The sequence below is a fragment of the Trichosurus vulpecula genome, chromosome 1, assembly GCF_011100635.1.
Source record: "Trichosurus vulpecula isolate mTriVul1 chromosome 1, mTriVul1.pri, whole genome shotgun sequence".
Taxonomy (NCBI): Eukaryota; Metazoa; Chordata; class Mammalia; order Diprotodontia; family Phalangeridae; genus Trichosurus; species Trichosurus vulpecula.
In genome coordinates this window covers 469,867,780-469,888,642 of record NC_050573.1, presented here as the reverse complement: position 1 = coordinate 469,888,642, position 20,863 = coordinate 469,867,780, and the positions used below count along the sequence as shown (strand labels likewise).

General features: G+C 37.5%; 1 protein-coding gene across 1 annotated transcript in view; it reads left to right on the top strand.

Moving 5' to 3' along the window:
• The first annotated feature begins 543 nt into the window (after positions 1-543).
• The window catches only part of LIX1 (limb and CNS expressed 1), a 58,465-nt gene continuing 38,145 nt past the window's right edge, over positions 544-20,863 (top strand). The window contains exons 1-2 of the mRNA XM_036741709.1: positions 544-660; positions 17,686-17,849. Of these exons, the coding sequence (XP_036597604.1) occupies positions 579-660; positions 17,686-17,849 (246 nt within the window). The 5' untranslated portion in view covers positions 544-578. The remainder of the gene's footprint in view (positions 661-17,685; positions 17,850-20,863) is intronic.

Here is a 20,863-nt window from a genome sequence, read left to right as displayed (position 1 = left end):
CTGTCCACTGAGCCACCTAGCTGCCCCATTTAGCTTACATATAATAGTCCTTAGCAAAATGAGAAGCTGAATGACTATATTTGTTATACTCATCCTCACTGGAGGGGACTTTTTACATTCAATATGTAAGGAATTTAGTTGAGAAATCTTACATCTTGTTTTCAAACTCCTGAGGGAAGAGGAGCAGGAGGTAGAACCACAATTTAACAACAAGCTAAAATCAGTCAGCTTCAGTCCATTCAGGCAATATTTGGAAGGAAAGGGAAAAAAGCCTTTCCTATGATTAGTTTCCGCAGCTAGCCTGTAGGTGGGTGTGTTTAACAGAAGGAAGCGGTAGGAGCTAGCCTGTCAGCTAGCCTTTGTAGCTAATTAGCTCAGCATACAACAAAGATAAGTGAGCCAGGGAGGAGGGCCCACTGAGAGGTCTTTAGGTTCTGGGCAATGTCTGATTGGCAGATGTTAAAAGAGATTCTTTGGTAATCCAATGCATCAATGAAGTGCACAAATTCAGTACAGGGCTGGAATAATTCAGGCATGAGGACACTTTGTGCGTGCAGTCTCGAAAAGGCAGAGCCAAGATGGATAGAACCTTGGAATCCCTGAAACACATCATTGCCCAAGTCTTGCCTCACAGAGACCCAGATCTTGTATTTAAAGACTGTAAGTACAGAAGAAAAGAAGTTTCTTGACTGTTCAGATAATAGTTCTAAAATGTTCTAGTCACATCCTATTTACGTTTTGTTTCTCTTAAGTCTTTCTGTAGCTGGGTGATATGGTATAACGATACTTAACTCATTCCTGATTTCAGGAAAATGATTCCCTTTCACATGGGAACGTTGCTTACTGGATTATTTTGCCTGTGATGTGTTTCACAAATATTTTAGAAATCTTTCTTTGAATAATTGCAGAAACTTAGAGTTGTTTTAAAGACTAAATTAACTATTCAAAAAGTTATTTCACAATTGTGAGAGTACAGCTGAAAGTATCTTTGAAATAATAAATAATTAGTGCCTTAATCTTTAGAATGTATTTTTCTTCTTCATGGCTCAGCTGTGAAGGTAAATTGGGCTCTTCTTTTAATCTGTTAACATGTTTGTTTACTGCAAAATCTTTCAAGAAAAATCAGTCACCTCTACAATTTTTTTCTTTCTGTAACAAACTTTGAAATTACATTCTGTAGTTAAAAGGCCAATAAAATTGCCTGAGATTTCTGCCTTCCAAAATACTAACATGAGATTGCCACATGATGACGGCAAAAACTTATTCAGCATTTGTTTGATTTTCTTTCCATTAATAATGGATAATTATGAAATCAAGTCTTCTAGTTTTAGCAATGCCATTAAACTGTTTGTCATGTAACTCTTGGTTTCTGGAACCAATTTAATATCCTACTCTAAAACAGACTATCTGTATATTTTGTCTTATCTACAGTAGGTTTCATATTACAAAGGCTGGTGAGATTAGACTTGAGGTAGAGAGCTATCTGAAAGGCAAATGGCATGTGGAACAATTTTTGTAGTCCAATAATTTACAGATTTCTCCTTTGCAGCTGTAGTTATGCAGCTTCTATCTTCCTTGGCAGGTCTTCAGTTTGGCATCTTAATTTCTGAGAGTCGAACAATGTTGCTTGCCAGGTGTCATTTTTGTTTAAATTACTCATTTGGGGGCAATGGAGAAAGATTTTTAAAAATGGGTCATTGTTTTGTTCTGCCAACTTTATCCTTCTAAATTAGTTGGAAGTTACTTCGCCCCTTAGGCAAGATGTGACAGGCATTATTTTATCTTGACTCGTCAACAGCTCCATTTGGTACTTGCCTGGATTCCAGGCTACTTAAAGTAATAAGGGATACAAGGACCCTCCCTTGGAGTAAAATTCATTAATAAAAAAGGAAAGGGTTTTTGGGTGATCCAGCTGGCCCTGATCATGAGAGGTCCTCTGAGTCTCAAGCTTAGAGTTTGGGGTAGTAGGAAGTGATACAAGGTAGCAGAGAGCAGCATGATCCCATGGTCTGCTCTGAGCACTTTATGGACTCAAGAGACTCACTGTGAAAGTTATAGAAATTGAAACAGCATGACCCTACCTCCTTCTTAGAGGCAGTATCAGTAACTATCCACAGTTTAGGATAGAGAGTGAAGTAGAAGGCAAGAGGGAAAAGAAATGCCTTTCAGGAAACCGCCATCACTATATAGGGCATGTCAATGTTTCCAGGGGCATAACATTATACTTTTTTTTAAACATATAATTAAAATATGATCAGATGGGGAATGGAGGGACAGCAACAATCACCCCAAATGCCTTGACACAGTGCCATGAATATCTAGAGTTGTGCAAAAATGAAATTGTTAACCCAATGCTATGGCCCATGGCTTCCTTTATTCTGATAAATGCCTAAGTAACTAGAAGACTGGCAGGGTATATTCTTATACTTAATGTCTTTATAGTGTTGAAACATCCAACTACCATGGGCATGAAATAAATGGGAAAAAGACTATTTGAATTTTGGGTGCTGAATCATAGCAGGTTTGGATGTAACTATGTATATTTCTTTGAAAAGAAAGAGGGGATGCTCTTCAAAGATGTCACATGCTCCCCCAATTTCTTTGGCAGAAGAGCCTTTTGCTGCTTTTGGGCTCGCTGCCCTGGCCTCTGCACCAGAAGGACTGCTTCCAGCCCGCCAGCTGGAAGAATCAAGAACAGGTGGAAATTCTCTGCTCCAACTGCCAATAAATGACCGGACAATTGGCCTTTCCTTCTCTTCCTCCACCTCCCATCTCCCAGCCCCTAATGCCACAAAAAGTGGGTCATAGCTTGGCACAGCACTTTTAAAAGGTTTCCAGCTCTTGGCCCACATAGAAAAAAGAGGATTATTGGAGAAAAAATTAAAAAGATAAAGTGATAATGGTGGGGGTGAGGGCAGTGAACGAAGTAAAAATATTATAGAAATTGCCCCCAAATTCTACAAAAATTATATGCTTTTTTCCAATGTTCTGAAGCAGACATTTTAACCTTTGAATCCTGTCCCTGCCACTTGGTTCTGCATTGTCTTGGACAAATCAGTTCAACTCTCTGGGCTTGTTTTCCTATCTCTAAAATGAGGGAGTTAAATTCTAAATATGGCATTTTAGAGCAGGAAGGAACCTTAGAAATAATTTTATTATCTCCTGCTCTAACCCATAAGTTCAGGTCTTAAGGGAGGGAGTACAGGTAAATCTGGACTTTCTCATAAGTTAAGGTGTGAAAAAGCAGCTTGTCCTGAAACAGGTGAATGTGAATTATCTTCACCCAAGTAGAAATACTTTGAGAATATTTCCTTTTCTCAATTTACTGATGCAGGATAGCACAATGAATAGCGTTTCCCTTAGATGATATATTAGATATTCATCACCCAGGAGTTACGGACTTTTCTCACTAATGTTTGGTAGAAAAAAAACAACAAAGTGAGTATTGGCTGATCATTTTACAAATAAAAATTAATAAGAAGCCATTCTTTATTCCCCCAGTTACTAGTGCTCTTTCTACTTCAAATTACCTTGGCCTGGGTTCAAAACCTGATTCATATAGTTATTAGCTGGGTAAGTCACTTAACCTCTCTACACTTCAATTGGCTTAGCTGGGATAATAATAGCACCTACCTTATAGGGCTGTTGGGAGGACCAAATGAAATTGTGTAAAGCACTTTCTTTGCAAACTTTAAAGTGCTGTATAAACCAGAATCATTGTTCCTTGGGGATGTTATCATCATCGTTGTCAGCGTCATCATCATCATCACCTTTTCCTTCTCTTTTTTTCCTCTTCCCCATCCTGTTTTCCTCAACTTTCCTCCTCCTCAACTTTCCTCCTCCTCCTTCTCCTTCTCCTTCTCTTCCTCCTCTTCCTCCTCCTCCTCCTTCTTCTCCTCCTTCTCCTACTCCTCCTCCTCCTCCTCCTCTTCCTCCTCCTCCTTCTTCTCCTTCTTCTCCTTCTTCTTCTCCTTCTCCTTCTCTTTCTCCTTCTACTCCTCCTCCTCCACTTCCTCCTCCTCCTCCTCCTCCTTCTTCTCCTTCTTCTTCAAAAAGACTCATCATGAAAAATGCTATCCTCCTCCAGAGAGAGAACTAATGAACTCTGAATGCAGACCGAAGCATACTTTTTTCACTTTCTTAAAAAAAAAAGAATGTGATATGAGTTGGCAGACTTGGCACCCACACAAACAAAACAGTAGGTCATTGAAGTGATAGTGTCCATACAATTGTTCTCCATCTGCCACATTTAATTTTTCTATGGTCATAGTCTTGTCTTCCATAGTGAGAAAAAGGATTACAGTTGTAACCCCCAGTAGTAGTTATTAGGTTTTCAAAATTTGTTTGGCAAAACTAGGAAATTCTCTGTCCACCTAGCTACCTAATAATATAGCATAGAAGCAAAAGTAAAAAGAATTTTACAAACTACATAGTAGCAAAAGTAAACAATTAAAAGAAATATACCTTCCAAAATGCTAGCTGCATTGCCTACCTGCTAAGAAGAGAACAAACGACTTTCTTCATTTTCATATCCCTCCTCCCAGCAGATTGGAGAGGCAGCTGGTAGCTCAGCTAGACTCAGGAAGACCTGAGTTCAAATCCAGTCCCAAATACCTACTAAAGTCATTAGACCTCAGTTTCCTCAACTGTAAAATGGGGATAATGATGGCACCTACCTCCCAGTGTTATTGTGAGGGTCAAACAAGATAATTTTTTAAAGCAAAATACTTAGCACAGTGCTGGGCATGTAGTAGGTGCTATATACTTATTCCCTTTCACCCCTTGGAGAGAAAAGCAGAAAATAAATGGTGGATAAGTAAATGAAAGCTGCTCTTTGCTTTAGGAGTAGCAACGGTGCTGTGGATGAGACCCAGATGGTCACATAAACCACTATCTGATGTTTCAGCCTACATTGCATGCTTTTCTTCTGACTGCTCCCAGCTCACCCACTATGTATCTGAGTATGGTCACCACCCTCCTCCTTTCCCAACGTGATCACTTCCATTGTTGTGCACCCATAGCTATCAGGTGAACAACAGTCACAAGCTGTCACTGTGTCCCATATCTGGATGGATTGGAATGGATTCCCCGAGAACACCCCATCCTGATCCCCTCCCATCAGTCTCTCATGGAAACCACTGCATAAGTCTTTCAATGTCAAAAGCCATGGCAACTTGGGGAACTCTCGGTAATGCCTGTCTCCTGACAGGCAGTCACTTGTAGCCCACCAAGTTTCCATGGTAATGTCTCTAGTGGAAAAGCAATCTATGCCCAAAGCTAGGGCATGTTAATTATTCTTCCCTTCTGTGGATGTGAGCTGGCCTTTAACCATACAGATGTCAACAATATCACAATGTCATTAACATTTTTCTCCCCAATACTATTAATACAACAGTAAAATGGCAACTATTTCTTGGGTGTAATGTGTTTACATAGTTAAGCTGAATAAAATTTTTCCATTTGGGAAATGTCCAGAAGGTTTATTTATCTCAAATTGGTGAGCATTTGATTTTAAAAGGAAAGGCAATTTTACTCTTCTATGGGATTGGGATCAGACTACAAGTCTAATTTTTTAAAATTCTCTTTTAATCATGGTTTTCACTAAATATACTGTAAGATAACAAAAATTCTTTGACAGCCAAGTGTACATTAAATGTGCATATTTCATGAGCCAACTTTTTATATACTTTCACTTTATACATTTAAAGAAAAATTATTTGAGAGATGCAAGTAATCAAGAAAACAAAGCCTCAGAAATGCAGTATTAGATATTACCACATCAAGTGTGACTGCATGAAAACAGCAATAAACTTCAGGGTGCTTGCTAGCTAAATTTAGAACACTGATTACATTTTTATTACAATAATTTGAATTCTGGTCATTTTAAGTCCCACACTATAGGATTTCTTATGAGCCAAAATCTATTCATGTTTGATTTTATATATTTATTTTTATAGCTATTTCAATTTTTAAAAGGAAGGATGCTGATTTCATTCCACTCAACTCAGATATGAGTGGCACATATTTTAAAAATCAGAGAACATTAAGTACATTTCTTTTTCTCCTTTTTTTTTCCAATAAATATACCATGGGGCAGAGATAAACTATCCAGGCCCAGAGAAAATTCGTCCTGCCTGACCCAAAAGAGTCAGCTTTAAGGAATGCTATCCCAAAACCTTAATGCTAATGTCTGCTATGATTTTCTATATTCCTTTAAAATCAGGCTAAATAGATTATAATAGAATATAAATATTGGACACCAGCTTTGTGGTGAAACCTAGTGCCTTCTTCCTACCCTGCTGTCTCTTCTCACCAAAAGTTTTTTAACAATATAGATTTGTTAGCCTGAACTCACTTTTAACAACTTCTGAAATGCATGTGTTAAGTTACAACCCATAATGGGACACAGCTGCATGAGGGTGAGTGCTTAAGTTATGATTTTTCTGTTTAAATGATATGGTTTTTACTGATTATGTGCTACAGATTGATTTAAGAAATGCAAGACAACTTTAGAGGCCTTTCATAAAAGAATCTTCTTTAATACATTTCAGATTCTAGTTTTAACTCAAAAGCCGCTTCCATTTTCTCCACATTTAAATGCTTATTTAAGTTTAGTCTGTCAAGGTAGTTAAAACAACTCTTTCTCCCACTCTTCCCCCCAAATCCAACCCCCAACAAAACTCCTTTAAGTTTAAAATTGACAAAGTAAACAATCCTTAAAATCTCTACCCGCTTTATCCTTTGTCCATGAAATGTGCAATTTGAGTTATGATTTTTATTTAACTATCATTTATATCGTGCTTTTGCAAAGTGGTTTACAAATATTGTCTCATTTTATCCTTACAACAACTCTGGGAGGTAGGCGTTATTCTTCTTCTTGTTTTATAAGGAAACTGAGGCAGACAGAAGTAGAGACTAGGGTCACATAGCTAACAAGTGTCTGAAGCTAGATTTGAATTCAGGTCTTTTTGACTCCAAATACAGTTTTATTCTTACTTCAATACTTCAAAGGATTCATGATTTTTTTTAGGGCATATTTTTTACCATTTGTTGTTGTTCAGTTGTGTCTGACTCTTCATGACCCCATTTGGGGTTTTCTTGGCAGAGATACTGGAGTGGTTTTCCATTTCTTTTTCCATTTTCTTCTCTTTCCTCATTTCACAGATGAGGAAACTGAGGCAAACAGGGTTAAGTGACTTGCCTAGGGTCACACAACTAGTAAGTATTTGAGGCCACACTTGAACTCAGGTCTTCCTGACTCCAGGCCGAGCACTCTATCCACTGAGCCACCTAGCCATCTATATTTCATTGCAGTTAATACTCAAAGGCCTTCTAGTATGGAAGAACCTGGCTGTGCTTACAGGGTACATATCCTTCAAGAACTCAGAGGTATTACCACGTTGTGGTAAAACATTGAAGAAAGTAGCATCAGTTGAAGTTTATTTTATTGATTAATATCTGTTCTGTCCCATCCCACTTAGCCAGGAGGTGGTAACTTTTTCATGTTGGAATGCTAAGTGCCCTTTGGCACTAATTGTCTACACCATTCATTTAGCACTTAGAATTAACTATTTTGGAGGCAGCTAGATGACTTGGTAGATAGAGCACTGGGACTGGAGTTAGGAAAATCTGAGTTCAAATCTGGCCTCAGACAGTTACTAGCTGTGTGACCTGGTGCCAGTCACTTAACTCTGTTTGCCTTAATCCAATGGAGTAGGAAATGGCCATGGAAAACCACTCCAATATCTTTGCCAAGAGAAAATCCCATGGAGAGTATGTTCTACAGGGTCACAAAGAGTTGGATACCACACAATAACTATTTTATATATTCATTACCTTTTAGGTTTACTGTCCCAAATTAGACTATCACCTTCAAGAAGGCAGGAATTATCTCTTATTTTTATTTGCATTTCTCATACCATCATCTGCCTCCTTTGTTCCCACTTAGTTGCTGCTAAATAGAACTGAAGAAAGTTATGCAACTGTTGACTGGATTCACTAACAATTTATACTATCTAATCTTTCACTGGGCTCTCACTGCAGAAAGGCATTCTTTTATTTCTCTCTAACTGATGATCTCACTCACCACAGAAGCCGTTGCACATGTTCTCTTCTCCCCATAGGCTTTTGTACCTCCTCCTGCCCTCACAGCTGAGGACCTCACCTCATACTTTACTGAGAAAATAGAGACTATTAGCTTTGGGATTCTTTTTCTTCCTTCTCTATATCTCACCATCCCTTGATATCATCCCCCCTTTTCTTCTCTTTTGTACCAGCCTTCGATGAAGAGGTGGCACTTTTCCTTTCCAAGGGCAGGCCCTTTACAAAGTTAAATGTGACCTTGATCAAATCTCCTCCTGTCTCCTTCAGGAGATTGCCCCATCAATCATCCCCTCTCTTTCTAATCTTCAATTTTTTCCTAGTCTTCTAGTTTCTTCCCCTCTGCCTACAAATACACTCAATGCTCCCTCATCCTTAAGCGGGAAAAAAAACCCCAAACTTCACTAAGATGAATAGTTGTCACAGTATTGTGGCACTCATTTTTGACTGTGACTACTAAATCAATCATTTTCTTAATGTCAGGAAGACACATTGTTAAGTATATGATTAGTTCTCTAAAGAAGAAAGCAAGCTACCAATGACGTATGGGAAAAAATGGTCCAAACTGCTAATGGCAAGAGAAATGCAAGTCAGACAACCCAGATTCCATCTCATACCCATCAGATTGTCAAAGATGTCCCAAAAGGAAAAATTACAATTTTTGGAGAGGATATGGGAGAACAGAGACATGAATTCACTGCTAGTGGAGCTGTGAATTACTCCAACAATCCTGGATGACAATTTAGACCTGTATCAAAAACTCACCAAACTATATATAATCTTTGGCTCAGTGATATTACAACCAGGCATACACTCCAAAGGGATCAAAGAAAGAGGGAAAAGACACATATGTACAGAAATAGTCATAGCAGCACTTTTCATTGCAGCAAAGGGCTGGAAACTAAATAATGTCCATCAATTTGGGGATATCTGAACAAATTATGGTATATGACTATAATGGAATATTATTGAGCCTTGAGAAATGACAAAAGGAATGGATTCAGAAAAGCCTAGAAAGATTTTTATGAATTATGAAGAGTGTAATGAATAGAGCCAGCAGGAATGATTTATATAATGACTAAAACATTGTAAAGAAAGGCAACTTAGAAAGAAGGAAGAAAGCAAAAAGAGAGAAAGAAAAACAAAGCGAAAGAAAGAAAATTAAGAAAAGAGAGGATGATTGAAGGGAGACCAAGCCCAAGGAGGAGACAAGAGGGGAAGGGATCAAGGGCAAAAGGAGAGCAGTTGGCCCTGGCAAAGAGGAGGACCATCTCTTTCTCTGAGGTTGGAGCAAAGGAGAGAATCAAAATGACATAATGGTGATTAGAGGTACTGAAATGGGAAGAAGAGAAAGCTCAATACTGAGGGCCTCTTTTTTTTCAGTAAAGTATGAGTTGAGAATCTCTTCCTCTTTTTCATTAAAAAAACCAAAACGATACTGTTGGAGAAGAACAAACTGTTTATGTAGCCATCAAACATACCAAAGGACCCTACCAAAGAGAATTTAAACAAAGTGATATGTCAGATAAAATTAAAATTAGTACACATTACTCATTCAACAAACATCAGTTAATCACCTACTACATACTACGCGAGAGGTAATATAGAGGACAGGTTTTGGAGTCAGAAAATCTTAGCTTCATGTTTTGTCTCTCACATTAGCTATGTGACCATGAGCAAATCACTGAACCTTTCAATGTCCTAGGTAACTCTTTAAGATTATAAATTACAAAGAAGTTGCCAAGCTACAGAGGTGGAGAGGGTTTCCACACCAGGAGTTCCATGCCCACAGTACTAGATATGGAATGCTTTGAATTCAAACATCATTTATGTGTGTGAATTGTATTTTTATATTAAGTTTACCAATACCTTTCAAATACATTATCTCTTTTGATCCACTTACTATCCTTGTAAGGTTGGTAGGATAGATAAATAAACTGAGACCCAGACAGAATGAGCTATTGATCCAAAGTCACACAGTTAATGGGAGAATTAGGATTAAAACCTAATTCTTTTCTCCCTACTGTATTTCCTATTCAAAGCACATTTCTCACTAATGATGGATCAATAGTAATGTCTTCATTTGTAACCATTTATCCAATCATGCCTCAAACACTTATTGGTACCTTCTATATAAAGATTATTATGTCAAGTACTGGGAGAGGCATAGAGATGAATAAAACATGGTACCAGACCTCGAGGAGATTAAATGATCTAGTAAGGAAGGTAAGACATTGACACAAATATTTACAAGAAAGGAATTCATAAAAAGTTTCTGAAAAATACAAAGTACAATGAGGGGCTATGAGGATGGAAGGATGATTTTTTAAAATGTGATAAAAATATTCTATTTCTCTTCAAACTTTCATTAAATACTTTGTGTGGATATTTTCTTGGCTCAATTACTCTCAATTTTGCATTTTAGTTTTATAATGCTTATAGTCTGAGGATAGGTACTAAGAGATTGAGTACTTTGCATTTTCCAGCATTTTCAATTATACTGAATACTAATGAGTAGTGTGAATACTATTAGTACTGATATTAATATATAATATTATATTAATAAGAATTAATTTCAAAAGTAAGCAATATTACTATCATGTCAATATATAATTACTATTATTAATGTGAATATTATTTTTCATTTTTATCATTGACAGTTATTACTTGTGATGAAAAGAGTTTTGAAAAACATCTCCAACACTAAACCACACAACTTTTTAAAATAAAGAAATACTTCTGTTCCCTGGGGATCATGAGAATATGAGAACTGTCTTTGCGACAGAGTGGGTTTGTTTAGCTACAGTAACTTTGGGATGAAAATTCAGGGGCACCAACTCAATGGGCTATGTGGTACTTTTAGGAAATCAATCAATGAACAAATTTTATTAAGTAAAGAAAGCACTGCATACATATGAGTTGTTACTTCTGTCTCTAGTGGGGATTCTGTGGCAAGGTTTCTGTGGGAAATACTGGAGACAGATATTTTTTCAAAAACTGCAAATCTCAAATGCTATGTAAGTAAATCAACATGATATGATTTGCAGCTTCTTGGAGTCCTCAGAGGTCATTTCATATAACATTTGTGGTCAGACTATGGCTTTTTAAAAAACCTGCAGCCATGTAATAATAGATCATTTATTTGGTAAGTTTGCCCTGTATCAGTATCCCTGTTATTTTTCCAACCTTTTCAAACTTCTATGTTATGGAAATGCTTGTGTTATTTCATAAATTAAAAATAAAGCTAAAAATATATATGCATGTATACACATGGATGTGTATGTATATCTGTATGTATGTGTATGTATATGTACATATGCATATGCATACACACACACACATGCACGCACAACCTTTTCAACTTTAGGCAGTTACATGCTACAAAGGATAGAACACTGAGTCTGGAGTCAGGGAGATCTCATTTCAAAGTCAGCCTGACTAGCTGTGTGACCCTGGGCAAGTCATTTAACCTCACTTTCCTCAATGAAAAATGGGACTAATAATTGCACCTACTTCCCAGGGTTGTTGTGAGGATGAATACAGTAGGCATTATATAAATGTTTAATATTATTTTTATTGCTCCTAGACTGGTTTCCTGGTAAAAAGTGCTTCTCAGTTCTGGAAACTAATATAAAAGGATCTGTAATTTTCTCAATTTTTTTTCTTGCCTTTGGGCCCCCAGTAAGTGACAGTGCCCTGGCAAAACAATTCAACATTAGCCCAATCTCTCCCTCTTCTCTATGATGCTTCCCCCTCAATAGCCTTCTTATTTCCAGTAAGTGCAGCCAGCCCAACAAAGACCTGTGGTTAACATGGTTTACAAAGACAAAGCAAACACTTGAAATAAAGTAAGGTGAATTGACTATCCTGTGCCCAGAAAGAAAGGCTTTGGGCTTCCAGAAGGACAGGGGAGGAAGGAAAGAAGATACAGGATTATGGCTTTGGGGTCTATAGTCTGAGAAGGTTTTAGCAACACAGCTTCTTTGCTAATTCCTCGTGTCTAGCCTGTCCAAATGGCCTTGCTCCTAGGTAGGTGCCTCAGCCTGAACTTCTGCTCTGCAAAGGTCTTCTTGTGGCCTCCCACTCTACAAGTCTTATCTAAGGTTGGGCTGTTCTTTCTAGCCCTTCTCTAGGCCTCACTGAACTCAGCCTCACCCACTATGGCGTTGTCTTCCTTTTGATTCACTCAAAGGACTTGTACTTATCTCATAAAAAAGATTACCTGGTGTAGGCAACATTGTAGAATTAGTTTAATATCTTGTTACTGCTTCCCCTTTTTTTCTGTGATTATTTTTTTTTTGAAAGACTAACTCCCTGAAGATTGTACACAGCAACAGCAACATTGTGTGATGATCAGCTATGATAGACATAGCTCTTCTCAGCAATACAACGACCCAAGACAATTCCAAAAGACTCATGATAGAAAATGCTATCCACATCCACAGAAAGAACTATGGAGTCTGAACGCAGATAGCAGTGTACTATTTTAACTTTTTTGTTTTTTGTTTTTCATGGCTTTCCCCTTTCATTCTGTTTCTTCTTTCGCAACATGACTAATGTGCAAATGTTTTTTAAAAAAGATTAACTTCCTTAAAAAGATAACCCTTCTTTCTCCCTCTTTCATCTTGAATTAGGTAAGAACCTCAATGAAAACTATATTGCTTAGCTGCCTGGGTAATTAGTAGGTCTCAAATAGCTATCTAGAGGCAGAAGAAGGAAGCAGAAAGAATACTTTTCAAAATAATTGAAAAATTCATTTTTCTTTCAACTTATAATATAATAGTACTAATATAACTTAAAACAATCAAAATATTAGATTGCCTCTTCAAAAAAAAATCCCACATATTTGTCTTATCAAAATTTCATGCTTTTACCACAAAATTCCTCATTGTACTCATACCTAAAATTGACTCTGATTGCTTACAACATACATCCCATTTATAAAAGTTCTTCAATTTGGTGTACTATTTAGTTGCAGCCATCCCTAAGAACTCTGTAATGTCTAGGGATAGCTTGTACCTTATTTATTACAAAGAGCCTAACTTGTTCATATTAAAATTCATAGGAATCTCCTTATAACATTACTGTTAGTGGAATAGAATGACAACCCTGTTGTATACTAATTAGGCTTGTAGAATTTGGAGTTGTGTTGTACAGGAATTGATCTAACCTTAGGGCTTTCTGAATCCATGTAGTAACAAAAAGAGTAAAAACAAAATTTTACTATATTTTCATTTGTTTTGTTGCTTCTGTTTACCAAGCACTGATATTTCAGCTTCTCTTATAACTCTCCATAATACTCAAAAATATTATAGTCTCACACCTAACATTTTTTTGAGGTTAAGACAAGTAACAGGTTTACTGCCCCAACTTCATAAATATAACGCTTCAGATACCAGTTCATCAAGGTGGTTCTTGTTGTTGTTCAGTTGTTTCAGACTCTTCGTGACCCCATCTGGGGTTTTCTTGGCAAAGATATGGGAGTGGTTTGCCATTTCCTTCTCCAGCTCATTTTGCAGATGAGGAAACTGAGGCAAACAGGGTTAAGTGACTTTCCCAGGGCCACACAACTAGCATGTATCTGAGGCCAAATTTGAACTCAGGTCTTCCCGTCTCCAGGTCCAGGACTCCAGGACTCTTAATGACCCTTAGCTTCATTTAACTGCTGTCTGCCTCAGTTTCCTCATCTGTAAAATGAACCAAATAGCACCTAATTCCTAGGGTTCCTGTCAGGATAAAATGAGATATCTGTAAATCACTTTACACACATTAAAACATTATATAAATGATAGTTATTCTTTCAAAGACCTAAAAAATGAAAGCAATTCACTAGAGGAGCTTTCACTTGAAAAAAGTAAAAAGTTGTACTATCACAGAGAGCTGCCTTGAAAAAGTACACCTATTATAATTACCTGGTGGTCTCCTCTCTGTCAATGTATTGTGACTAGAAGGGAGAATTATGGAGTAGGGTAAGGATAATCTCACTTTGTTGGAAGATGACTGAATGGGTTTTTTAAAAACATTTTATACATACTCAACTTTTGTCTTCCCAGGATGTTAGATAAGCAAACATCTTTTTATTTAGATTTTCTAAAAGGAACTTTACATAGCTTTGCCAAGTTAAAAAAGCATCCAGTGACTGCTAACTATTTTATTTCTGCACACCTCTAGCCATCAATACTTTATACAATCAATAAACACAACAAAAGCAGTTCATTCCAATAAGATGGATTCCAACAAAAGAATCCTGTTTATGCTCATAATAGGCAGAACTCAGTTCTTTTTCTCACCTTACGTATTGTCTTTCGATAGTTAGGGCATCCACCTATTTTATTGAACAAGAGTCAACCTCAATTTAAAAAAAAATTTTTTTTCTATTCTCCAATGGATAAATGGTCAAAAGATATAACCAGGCAGTTCTCAAGGGAAATCCAAAAACCGTATGAAAAAATGCTCTAAATAACTAATCCCATTAGAAATGCAAATTGAAACAATCCATCAGAGTGACAGAAGACAGTGAAAAAAGAAGATGACGGTTGGAGAGGCTACGGAAGAACCGACACAGGAATGCATTGTTGATGGAACTGTGAACTGGTCTCATCATTCTGGAAAGCAATTTGGAGCTATAGCCAAAAAGTCACTAAGCTATACATACCCTTTGATTCAGTGATAACACTAGTAGGTATATTCCCTAAAGAGACCAAAGAAAGAGGGAGAGGGCCTATGTGTACAAAAATAAACATAGCAGCAATACTTTTTGTAGTAGCAAAGAAGTGGAAACTTAAGTGGTACCCATTAATTAAGGAAGGGTTGAATAAATTATGGAACAATATGATAAATATGATGTAGTAGATATGATTTGAAAAAAATACAATTGAACAATAAGAAATGACAAAAGGATGAATTCAGAAAAACCTAGAAGGACTTATTTGAACTGATACAGAATGAAGTGAGTAAAACTAGGAGAAAAAGTTACACAATAACCACACTGTAAAAAAAAAATCACCTTTGAAATACTTAAGAACTCTGACCAAAGCAATGACCAACCATGAATCCAGAGGACCAATGAATGATAAATCATGATAGCCATCTCCTGATAGAGCTGATGGACCCAAGGTGTGGAATGAGACATACATTTTCAGGGATAGTAAATGTGTATCATTGCTTTGATTAATGATGTCTATTTGTTACAAAGATTGTATTTTTCTTTTCTTTTTTAATTTGGGTGAGGGAGGAACATTGGGAGAAAAGGAGAAGCTAAAGATAGTATTACCAAAAAGAAAAGAGAAGAAAAGAGGGTCACTGAAGCCTTTTTAAATGTAGAGAACAGAAGAAAATTCAGAAGGAAATACAGATAAGCAGGACAGCTTTGAAAGTTGCATTATATACTTTTTAAAAAAAAGAAAGCTGTATGCAATGGAGATTCACTGCTTCACATATGTAATCCTCTTTTTATGTTCTTTGTATATGGAGATGCTCATGATTGTTAGTGATCGTCAAGTTCAGAACAGCAAAAACAAAGTATAATAAATTATATTATCATAGTGAATTCTGTGATAAATTAAAAAGTGAAAAACCTATTTACATGGTCAGGGAGCCTAATATGTTTCTGGAAACAACTTTTAACACTGTTGGTGGACTTACCTAATGGATGAGTTATAGGTGGCACCACAAGGACCCTGATATGTGGCTTGCAGGTTTCATCCTTAAAATCTCTGAGTTAAACAGACTGAATACGCTATCTAATACATAGATAGGCATGGCATTGCTTCCACAAGGCCACCACTTATATATGTGTGTGTGTGTGTGTGTGTGTGTGTGTGTGTGTGTGTGTGTGTGTGTGTTTTACCTAAGAGGCAAAAAAGTTCAGTTCCTTAATGAAAGGACACCACCCATACATGGCACAGATTTGCTTTTCAGATTAGCTAGTTGCCTCCTTGGAACTATGAGAGCCAGGTTCCATGGGGGTAGAACACCCATGGAGGGTGGGCAAATTATAAGAGGAATTGGAAAGCTTATGTGGATACCACACTGCCACAAATTTCTTGGGACTGAAAGAAACCAATGTTTTACTTGTCTTCATCCTCCACCTCCTTTTCTTCCCTCTCTTCCTCCTTCTCCTCCTTTTTCCTTCAACACATGTGATCCCTTTTTCCACTTGGGGTGCTATATCCTTACATGTGGGTTCTCTGTCCATTGGAATATAATTTTGGTCACTTATATTTTATAATATGTCTTGGGGTTTGGGGCTAGATTTTTTATTTTTGTTTTCATTAATCTATTATTTATTATTATTTGTTTTTATTATTCTTTTCTTCAAAAAGCTGGGACAATTTACTTTTTGTCCTGTGTGTGCAGTTATCATCTATGAATTTCTTGAAATATAGCTCTGAAAAGCCAGGCTTTTAAAAAGCCCATTACGTTTCAAATGGAGCTATTTGACTATGCTTTTCAATCCAAATGACTTTGGCTTTTACTGACTGTCTGGTAATAGCCCCTGGTCCAAGCCTCTGCGGCTCATTGTTTAGATTTTGATGGCTTAGCATGAGTGTAAATAGCAATTGTTTTCTGTTCTGGCCAGAAACTGTGAAGGTTTTCCCTTCCCAGACTGATATTTTTGTGATGATAAATTAGGACATCTTTTGTCTCAATTCTGACCTAGCCCTTGGTCACTGAATGGGCATTGCCTGAGCCCTGGGAAAGACCTTAATTTGGAAAGGCCAAGGTCTCTCACTGCATTCTGGGCCATCACCAGTCATCTTGACTTTTGTCTTGGGACTGGACTTCGATGACTCTGAAGGAGACAGTGGGGCTGGGGACTTTGCTCAGCTCTGCCTGTTGTTGATGTTTGTCCTTTATTCTCAAAGAAGATGGATGATGTCAGGAATATGATGTCATGACTCATAAGTGAATTGGATTTAAGTGAGGCAGGGCTGTGCCACATCACCAGCCTTCCCTCCAAAGCCATCTAGGGCCAGTGGCAAGATAGATCAGGAGGACTGGAGATGGCCCTAGATGCAATGGGAGACACTTGCCTTTTTAAGCTAAGGTCTTTCCCAGGTCTCAGTTTGTCCGAGGCAATGCCCATTCAGTGATAAAGGTTAGGTAAGAAATCCAGTTCACAAGGAAGGCAATGTGATGTCATTGATCCTCTTCGAGAAGGAAGAATAGCAACAAAGTCACTGGAGACTGAAGTCTTGAAGGAGACATGGTAGCTGACGTCAATGATCTGTAGATCTGTCAAATGGAAGGAGATTTATTCCTTTCTGCTGTGCTCCAGATGGTAGATATAGGAGCAACGGGTTGCTAAACACAGATTTTGGCTCAATATAAGGAGAAACTTCTGAATAATCAGAGCTACCCAAAAAAGTGGACTGGTCTGTCTCAGAGGGCAGGGAGTTCATGGAGGTCCTTGGAAGTAGAGGCCAAATGACCGCCTATTGGTGAAAGGGATTCTTGAGTAGGTTGGCCTAGAAGCCTTCTCATGTTCCTTCCAACTAAAATTCTGTGGCAAATAAAATCAGTGTGTTAAGAAGATACATCTATATCTAACAATTATTTGTGCTTGGTTTTCTTCCCCCGCAGTGAATGTTGTGTCAATGCTGCAGGAATTTTGGGAAAGCAAACAGCAACAGAGAGCTGTGTTCCCAAGTGAAGGTTTGGTGGTATATGAATCATTGCCATCTCCTGGGCCTCCATTTGTAAGTTATGTCACCCTCCCTGGAGGAAGCTGTTTTGGTAACTTCCAGGTAAGAAGTGCTAATCTATTTGTCAATAAGAGATATATTATAATATATTATAGCTATAATAGAGTATAATATTTTAAATAATATATTTAAATTTTAATATATCATATTACTCACTACCCCACCTAGCTGCCCCTTGATGTCCATTCTTACAGAGCTGACATGCTATGTTCAACATTTTACTCAACAACAAAACAACAATGCAGATTTTCAGATGCCATGAAGCATAGCTAACATGATAGATGACACAATCAAGACTCAAAAAGATTTTAATAGGTTGGAGTGCTGGACCAATACCAATAAGACAAAACTGGAGAAAGACAAAGATGTGGAGCCTTGCATTTAGACTAGGCAGTTGACCAAGTAGAGCATTGGAGATGCTGAACTTGGTAACTGTTTATGTGAAAAAGAATTAGAATTTAGGTTGACCACAAGCCAGCTGTGTGCTGAGAAATATTTAACAACTGACTGCGTGAAAAAAAAGTATGCCCAATACACCTTTTTTTTTTTTTTGCAGGGAAAGGCAGGGCAATTGGGGTTAAGTGACTTGCCCCAAGGTCACACAGCTAGTAAGTGTGTCATGGGTCTGAGGCCAAATTTGAACTCAGGTCCTCCTGACTCCAGGGCCTGTACTCTACTCACTGTACCACCTAGCTGCCCCTGCCTGATACACTTTTAAGTTCAATATGCATTATTAACATTTTCTCCATCACTTTCTTAACTATAGTTAACAATCAAGAAACCAATAAGGCACACTTTGATTTGCAGTGTTTGCCTATTTGGAGGTATAAACATGCTGTCGCAAGCTCATTATAAGCCAGCACTGTGACATGGTTGTTGAAAAAGCCAAATTTCTATTAATATATAATATTTCTATATATACAATTTTATTATATTCTATATCCTATTAATAGACTTACTACAGTTTATATAATATGTTGATATATGATAACATAATTATAATTATATTATTCTATTAATAATATAATATCCTATTAATGAGCCTTAACTCAATTCTACTCTACTCTGCACTAAGAACACATTGTATCCAGTTCTAGGTGCCACCCTGCCAACTGGACACTGACAGATGAGGCTCCTGGAACCCTTGAATGTTATAGCTGGAAGGGACATTAGAAATCATTTTTCCCAAGCCTCTCCATTTAGAGATGAGGAAATTAAAATCCTTCTGGATCAAAGGTTCATTTGCACATTGGCCTACGATGACTTAGTTGAGGACCGGGGCCATGCTTCCTAACTCCCTCTCCAAGGTCTTTTTGCCCCATAACGTTACCAGTCTTTGCAATTCTGTCTCTTAAGATGATGAGTCGTAATGTTATTAAGTGTGGTTCAAATAGGAAACTAGAAGAATTATGATATTTAATTAAGAACCAGAAAACTAAACGATTAGAGACTTTTTTCCCCTGGCTTGATGTCTTTGGTAAAAAGAAGTCATTAGAAGAGGGAGGCTGGGAATAATTGATGGGTTTCCAGAATTCTGGAACAATGTCCTGTGAAAAATGGCTCCTGACAGTGCAGATGGTAGAAGTAAAGACTAATGGGAGACATGCCAGTTGTTTTCAGGTATCTGAATATCTGTCAGTTGGAAGATATTCCCTATAGCTCCGGAGAGCAGAACAAGGAAATTACAAGGGCAGGTTTTGGATCAATTTGAAAAAGATTTTTCTGAAAGTTAGTACTGGCAGGGGCTTCCCATTATTTTTGAGCTACCCATCACTGGAAATGTTCAAACAGATCCTCAATGATATAAAGGGGATTCAAGCACATTATAGAAGGAATTCCTAATTTTTGGTGGAAGATGAAACAGGTAACTTCCAGTTCTAAAAGTCTGATTTAATGACACAACAACCAATAATACCAGGTAATACAAATAAGTTGTGAATTGTTTAGTGCAGACAATTTCCATTGCTATGGGGGTTCAGAGGAGGAGATGAAGGCTGTATTCAAGTAAGCCTTGATGCCTAGGTGGCAGCTAGGCAGTGGATAGATAGCCAAGCCAGGAGTCAGAAAGACTCATCTACCTGAGTTCAAATGTGGACTCAGACACTTACTAGTTGCGTGACCCTGGGCAAGTCACTTCACCACTGTGTTTACCTCAGTTTCTTCATCTGTAAAATGATCTGAAGAAGGGAATGGTAAGTCACTCCAGTATCTTTACCAAGAAAACCCCTAATCGGGTCATGAAAAGTTGTGCATGACTGAAATGTACATGACTCAACAAACCTTTATGAGCCTAAAAATATTGAGTCTAGATAGGGAAAGAGGAGAAGAGGTTAGCCACAGCATGTTTTTAATCATAGGCTACCTTCTCTGGTCTCCCAACACTATTCTCTGAGAAAGCAAACCTATGGTATGGTTTCCCCTGAGTTAAACCTAGTTATGAAGAAAAATTGTCCCCCTCCCCACCAAAAAAAAATCACAGCCCCAAACCAAGTAGAAGTGCCTTAAAACCCATTTGGGTTCATCTATAAAAGAAGAGAATCAAAAGTCAGCTGTCTAGATATTTCATCTAGCAATTATTTCTCTCCACAAATGGGGAGGAAAAGGTAAAATTCAAATATGTGAACTTTGTTACACAGCTGTTAGCAGCTGTGATTGAAGAGGTTGAAAACATCGCCTACAGGATAGTTTATGATTCTCTATGGATTTTATTTATCCATACTTACCTTGTCTCCCACAATCATTTATAAGCAAAAGTTGGCCACAAAAGATACACATATTAAGTAATATTATGTGTGTAAACATCTGTTCATATGCAATGAATACACACATTGTTATGCTACAGTTTCTCATGAATATTAAATGCATTTGACAGCTCAACACCACTTTTTCTAGTTTAAGGGAATATTCCAGCTATTTTTATTTTGCTAGCTTGAAAATTGCCAGTCATCCCCCAAATCCCACAAATATCTCTGCAAAAATGATAGGCTCTCCCTTGGGAAGTAATTGAATGTCTTTGTCATGGTCTTAAATGACATTTTTTTAAGTACAAGAACTAA